The 7,663-nt window shown below is 38.5% G+C and overlaps 1 protein-coding gene across 7 annotated transcripts in view; it reads right to left on the bottom strand.

The window, feature by feature from the left end:
• Window positions 1-2,670: 2,670 nt before the first annotated feature.
• EML1 (EMAP like 1) overlaps window positions 2,671-7,663 on the bottom strand; it is a 122,090-nt gene continuing 117,097 nt past the window's right edge. For all 7 annotated transcript variants that reach the window (XM_050974960.1, XM_050974962.1, XM_018907234.3 and 4 more), the window contains 2 exons: window positions 4,509-4,639; window positions 2,671-4,232 (listed from right to left, as the gene is read on the bottom strand). In XM_050974960.1, coding sequence (XP_050830917.1) covers window positions 4,107-4,232; window positions 4,509-4,639 — 257 coding nt within the window. In that variant the 3' untranslated portion in view covers window positions 2,671-4,106. The remainder of the gene's footprint in view (window positions 4,233-4,508; window positions 4,640-7,663) is intronic.

Raw genomic sequence — 7,663 nt, 5'->3', positions numbered from 1 at the left:
TGAAATGGTAGGATTTTTTAATTCACCAGCATTACAAAAACTATTTTCTTTTACATTTATCAACTTCTTTGTTTTTTTTTTAACTTATTTTTAATATAGTGACTATTTTTTGTAGAGCTTATCTGTTGGAAATTGTTAATACCTCTCAGGTTTCAACAACCTGTCAAAACTGAGCACAATCAGAAACATTTATGTAATAATCATCTTTCAGGAAATAATTAAAATAGTACATATTGGATTAAGTTGAAAAAGGCTGTATTTTTGATATCATACAAATATGCATCCCTTCTGAGTAAAATAAATATATGAAGACAGAAGAAGCAAACAAAATAATGAAAAGTCTCTACTTGGAAATGGGCAATGATCCTAAAAACCAGATTGAGTCTATGTTTATTTTAGAAGTGTGTAAAAGAAGAAAGAAGTATTTTGAAAGCATTTGTATTGTTTTCTGAATAACTTACGACTTGAGAGAATAGATAGTATCAACTTTAGCAGTTGACCACTTTGAATACTCTAACAGAGAAGCATTACCTGAATACATGCTCATCATTTTGGACAAATATGACAATCATAGTGTTGGAGTGAGTATAGGATCCCAAAATCCATTTGCTAAATGCCACAGAACAGAGAAAAAAAAATCCCTACCCTAAAAATATTTCAAAATCTAAGTACATGATGCCAATTAGAAGCGGCCTGCAGACAGAGACAATCGAGAAACAACGGGACAGTGCTGGTCCCCTCAGTGTCCCCACTCAGGGAGGTGGCAGGGCAGGGAGAAAGGGCTAAAAGCAGATGCACTCACTGATATCCCGAAGCACAAGTCACAGAAGAAGTGTGAACAGAGATACAATAAGGAACCAGGAACACAGCCCCAAAACTATCAGAGAGGCAGTCAGGGCCACTGGCTTTATGAGCAGGAAAGGGCAGCAACATGTGCCAGCCATGGATGCAGTCCTGGAAGCTGAACAGTAATGCTAGAATGAAGGGAAGGAAAGCAAGAAATGGGAACTGAAACAAAAAGAAGTTGAAAGGCAGTGTCTGAATGCTTGGTAGATAATAGCAATACACAAAAGACATTAAAAGAAAAGTCTCTTCTTCAAGAAACACTGCACCTGCTGCAACCAGGATGAGGGGAGGGAACAGACAGAAGCTGAAACCCAGGAGTGTCTTCAGCCATGGACTTCATGCTCTGTGGCAGGGCAGGAAAAGAGAGCTGCTGCAGACAGAGTGTCAGGTAAAGAACTCAGGTGTTTTTGAGAGATTATAATACACAAAGCTCTTTCTTTATTTTATTTTGTTCTCTTTTTTTTTTGTAAAGTGAAAAAGAAGACACTCCCGAGAAAACAAATAAATGCAAGAACAAAGGAGCAAGGATGGAAGAGAGGAGAGCTGAGCATTAGCTATAACAATGGCAAAATTGTGTAGAGCTTCCTGGATAAAGAAAGGAGAATAACAGTCATCAAACAGATATTTGGCTTAAGACATCACCCACCATTTGCCAATTCAGCTAATACGTTTATCAGGTTTTCATAGAGGAACAAAGACACATTTAACAGCAAAAGTTAGAAACAGAGGAGCAGCAGAGGCACAGATGGGATGGGATGGTTGAAAAGCCCTTTGATCAGTAAGCCTAGGGATGAACTTGCAGTATTCCTCATCTATTTCTTCTAAAGGATAACAGTTTAAAATGAAGAAAGGGATCACAAATGCTTTACTATATCCCAAGAGTAGCACCATGTGAGAAGGATAAAAGTGAATGAGTCAAGCCAATTTGCAACTCCTGTTTTCTCTGCTGCAAGTAGTGACAAGTCACCTACAGTTCCAAAAGCAGAAAACCTGAAAGCACCCCATTTGCAAAAGCAAATTAAAAAAAAATTAAATAATCAACAGAAGGCATTGTGGATAACCAAGCATTCAGACACAATGAAAACCTGTCACTTGTGTGTTATGGACTCTTATGACTGGGTTAACCTTAGAAAGGGTAAGGGTATTGCCTTAGCTTCACACACTTCAAGAAGAGGGAGATTAACATCACTATTAAAAAAAGTTGTTCCAGTGCTTCTTTGGCCATTTATTTTTCACATTGCACAGCTAGATCAGAAACTGAGGAAACAGGATATTTGTTTGCCTTAGTTGTTGTGTCCCAGCTGGGTTCTGCTTATGGCCACAATAACTCTTGTGCTGCTGCACGGGATCAGAGTAACCAGCCGGGATCAAGACCTCTGCCTTCAGTGACAGTGGCAGGTAACATCAGGGTAAAGTGACCCTGACACCATGGCCTTCAAAGGTCTTGCCTGAGGACAAGTTCCTGACACAGAAATTGTCAGGAGCTCTTGCTGTGAGCATTAATCTGAGCAGTGGAACAACATTCCACCAGCTGAGTACCCAGAAACAGGAGATGTGCACTGGGAGGCAGGACCAAGGCAGTGTGTAGGTGAGAGCATGTGGGCCATCCTTCCTCCTGCAAAGCTGGAGTTTCACTCTCAGGTATATATTGTCATTATGTCCCCAGGGTCATGGGCACATAAAGTTATGTACCCCAAAATCTAGATTTTGCTGCCAAATATTTACAAATGCATCTCTAATTGAGAAATCACAAATGTGTGTTGTTAACTAAAAGCCTGCCTCTTTATCATGGTTAAACAAAGACACTTTACTGAACAAGAAGAATGCATTGAGAAGTCACTTTAATACATGTTTATTGGTGTCCTGCACTTTCAGTGTAGGAGGTTGGAGATGTAATAAAAAAGTTTCAAAATTTATTGATTCAATTTCATTTAAATCACTCTAAACAACCAGTGCTTTAGAGTTCAGAGAATTAACATTTACTGTCTGTTACAAGCAAAATTTTAATATTACCTTTTTTGAGTCCACTTAGAACTCTTCTTTTAAAATTCTTCAGATACATTCCTCATAGTAAACATTACATTTCAATCTGTGTCACAATCAACATTGATAAGGCCTTCTTAACCATTTTATACCACCTCCACTGTTACGTCATTGCAAAACACAATCTTATTTCATACTATAAATACCCATCCATGCACAAAACACAGGGGCCAGAAGTTACACAGTAATATATCATGTAGGCTTCCAAGTCTTCCTTTACCCTCTGCAGGTTTATGGTACACTTAAAAAGATATCTTTAGACTTGGTCTACTTGGTCTTAAAATACAAATATACAGTATCCATAAGCATAAAAAAGTAAAGCTAGATGGCCTTACCATTTGTTATGAACTGCTAAAATCTTATACATGTACAATATAGCATCATGCTGATTAATATACATATTAGTTAAATATATGAGCCAATAATGGGGATGTGGCCAAGCTTTATTGGTTTGTTTTCAAAAAGAAATTTTTCATATACAAGTAAAAAGATTTTTAATTTAAACTCATATGGACTACCTGAACCACACAGACATCTGTAAGCCCTGCTGAGAAATTCAGGTCAAGCTGGGACAAAGCCTGCTGATTCATTGGAAAAGGAACACAACTCCTAATGGGTGACACCCACAGTGTGCTGTTACCAAGAGAATGCAAATTTACCAGCATTCACATTTTCAGGTCTAGAACACTAATTTTTGCATCTTAAACTGCAGTTTATACTTTATGTATCTATTCATCAGCCTCCAGCAGAAACAGTTCAGTACCTTGACACTGTCATAAATTTTTCTATATAAGTAGATATATAGTACAAAGTGTAGATAGTGAAACGAATAAGCACATATATACAGTCTTTGAAAGGCATTTTTGTGACCAGTTTAGCAGTGTTTATAGAAAACATTTAAGATAGTCACATTCTGCTGATACCACTGTATTGCAAACTGTCAAGCCACATTTCTTATATTAAACTTGTACTGCATTGTATATTGTACAACAGAGAACGATCAATCTTAAGGTGTGACACAATGAAAAAAAAATACTAGACTGAGTAAGGTAACCAGCACAGGGCTTAATTTTCCTGAGGTTTGTAAGAATTTTTTAAACAAGAATCACAGTGACCAGGCTAAACTGCAAACATACTGTTAAGTTTTAAATATACAGTTTATACATAAGTTCTGTGCATGGTCGACTCAACTGTGTATGTTCATGCTGATGTTTCCTTTAAATGACTCGCCACTGCATAATACTTGTGTCCTTTCCTCCTGTGGAGATGAGGTGGGTGTCTTCACAGAGAAAATCTACATTAGTTACATGACTACTATGTCCACCATACACATGGCTTGGAGCCTAGAAAACACCATATTAGTGAGAATAAAAGCATCTCATTAGAACGTTCATGCAACAATGAAACCAAGGCATCATGAAGTATTTTAATATTAAATTAACTTTTAAATTTAATTGTTATCTCAATCAACTTTAAATAAATCCCTTAGATGTATAAACACTCCCCTTCTTCCTGTTCTAATGTGTTTTGGGGTTTGGGGTTTTTTGGGGGTTGTTTTTTAAACAACATTTAATGCATTTGTGCAAACTACAAGAGTAAATTTTTGGGAAATACCTTACCCTAAACTGTGAGCATGGATATGAGAAGAGATGTACTTTGCCAAAGTCATCTCCTGTTGATAGCAGTTTTCTCCCGTGGGATCGACAGACAGCATTGATATCTGTGCCATCTGAACCTTCAGGCCACACACCTGAAACACAGAGGGACTAATTAAAGGCTTTTATATAGGAAATAAAAGTGACAGCCTAAGTTTCTGTTAAAATATGAATAAAGGATGACTTGTTTAAGGAAAAGAAAAACCTATAAAAACAACTGCATCTGAGTCAGAATGTGAACTTCCAAACCACCTAAAGTCCAAATCCTAAGAGGCAATCAAACACATAAAAAACCACTTTATTCCCTCTAGTCAGCAAAGTGCTTTGTACCCTGAGAAGATGCATTCTACTGAATTAGTCATGTGTCTGAGCCTGAAAGAATTTTCATACAGTTATGTGGAAAAGTAACAGTTACTGCTTTTATTTTCCCTTCTCATTATGAATGAGTTAACAGAATTTTTCCATATTACATGGGTATGTTTTTTAGTCTAGAATATGATCCAAAGGTAATTTCTTTGTATTACCGAAATCTAAAGTCTACGAAAAAGGACATTCTGTAGTTAAAATTATTATTTATTGATTAATAGAGCCCTTGAAAAGGAAGTGAACCTACTATAAGGTTTTTAAATGCTTTTGTTCTACTCTGAGCACTTCTCTTCCTTCCCCACATACTGCACTCTTTGCTGTTCATGCATGAAGTAGTGCCCTAAAATCAAACTGTAAGGTCAACAGTGCAGAGACTAAATCTGTGCACCACATCCTCAAAGCCTCCGAATACTTGCCTGTAATAAATTGCAATTTTACTAAAATCCACCCAGTTATTGAAATTTCAGGATTTTGTATGCGGTACTGCAGGATTTTTCTGGTTATGATTTTCTAATTTAGATTTTATCTAATCCCTACTCAACATAAAGGGCACCAAGCTTTCAGAGACCACTATCATCCTCAGCTATACTGTGTGTTCTGCCATCATGACTTGGCAAAACCTTTGCTGTGTCTTGGCTGTGATTTTCAGTGCCTGTCCCTGTGTCACCTGTCCTCTGCAGTGTGCCCCTGTGTCACCTGTCCTCTGCAGTGTGCCCCTGCAGCCCTGCCCACTCGAGGGCACGCTCCTCCTCTGCTGCTGCAGCTCAGGGTGAGAGAGTTCCTACTCCCCTATGAACTCCAGAGGCACACTCCAGTTCCTCCTCCTCTGGGATACTTCAAAACCCCATAGTGGGCACTTGCCATGCACCGTGGGAACAGCTATCCTTCAGTCACTGGGATTCTTCCCAAGTACAGCCTTTGTATCACTGCACAGCAATTCACTACGAGGAGGTCATTCCATGTCTTCACAAGGAATTACAAATTGCTGTAAATCAAATGCAAAGTCTGATCTGCAGCCTACTCTTGACTTTCCTGATGTGTGTGGAAACACCACATTGCTAGATCAGGGATAGTAAAAGAGGCCCAAAGAAACCTGCAAAGAAACCCAATAATTGCTACTCCTGGAATTATGAATATGCAGAACAAAGAGACACAGAAAATTTTTCGATATCTGCTTTGACAAGAAGGAGCCCACATGAATATCAAATGCTATCTCAAAAGAAGCAGGAGTCTTCCCAAGAGGTCACTATGACAAGTTGAATATATAACCCCTGAAGGATAAACAACCCCTGAAGGATATAGTTAAAGAAACAAGACTGCCATTTTGAAAATGGGGAAAGGATAATAGTAGGATTTTTCTTTGAATCTCTTGGTTCTTTCAAAACTTATCCCAGTGCCTCACTCAGTTTTTATGAATATGCAAATTCAATCCCCCCTGCTGAAAAGTAGTCCTTATTTTTTCCCATCCTCTGCAGACCTGCAAAAGAAACCATTTCCTTTCTCTCATTTGAAGACTGATGCCATGTTATTTTTTCCACCTCTTCTCTTAAAGTCACTCATTACATCTCTTTTCCCAGAACAATATTTAGATGGATAATTAATTATTCTTGCTAGTCAGCACATTATCTGTTGGTCCAATGTGCAAAAACCAGAAGCAGCCATTCCAGCTGTGACTGAAGCCAATACTGATGATTGCTTCACATTTTGCATGGCATCCTTTTCATTACACATCTCACTAATCTATCTGCCTTTCCTACAACAGCATAATGCATGTTGACTCATGCTCAGTTTGAATGCAAAAGTAATCTGATCTTTCTGTGCAGATCTGCTCTCATCTGTTCTGCATTTGTACAACTGGGTTCTGCCATTCTAGTAGGGAGCCTCCTCTTTGACTCTATTGAATTCCTTCCTTTTTTCATACCACTCCTCTGTTTCTCAAGGCAACTTGCTAATCCTGCAGGTTTATACCACCTACAAACTTTACATGCTGATTTATCATGCATGCTATTAATAAAGATATTCAAACACAATAATCCATTTACAGTATTCTATCAGTTTTGAACCAAACCAATCTGAGTTCTGCTTTGCTTGCAATGTTGTCATGCTTTGTGCAGTATCTTGTATTTCTTCTGTTCCCATCCTTCACCTCAAACACTATTTTTTTTCAAACTGGGCACGTGCCTTGAACTGATACCTTACTTGTGTATCCAGCAGCACACGGATCTTGAAAGAGCTTATAGATTAGTAAGTGTTTTAAAGTCTTTGCTCCTTCACATTTATGTGTTTGTCTCACTTAAACATCCCCCCTCAAGCACACTTCTTTACATGCTTGACTTTCAGTTGAATCATCTCTAAACACTTCCAGGCTGACTAATCTGTTCCCATGCTTAAAGACAGGTGCTCAACGACCAGAGTTCCCTTCTCCCCCTGCATTGGTTACGCTGAGCTGCGGGTGCTGTGCATAATTTGGGATTTTTATGTGGTTCTACCAGAGAGAGAAAATATCCCTGGCTTCAGTCAGCCATAGCTACTGAAAAATCAATATACTAGAAGCCCCACATCCTGGATGCTGTGATTGCTGCTTCTGTGTCCACTGAGGCCATCCCAGAGAGCATGTGAAGACTGTTCCAACTGGCTGCTCTGAGGCCCTAAAGTACTGATTGACTTAGAATAAAAATGAACTGGTTTCTAGCTCATAATCGATGTGCCTTCTTCAATTTGTTATTCTAGCCACTCACTTTGCACTTTAGCCT

Source organism: Serinus canaria, chromosome 5 (assembly GCF_022539315.1).
Source record: "Serinus canaria isolate serCan28SL12 chromosome 5, serCan2020, whole genome shotgun sequence".
Taxonomy (NCBI): Eukaryota; Metazoa; Chordata; class Aves; order Passeriformes; family Fringillidae; genus Serinus; species Serinus canaria.
This window is presented reverse-complemented; position numbering and strand designations above follow the sequence as displayed.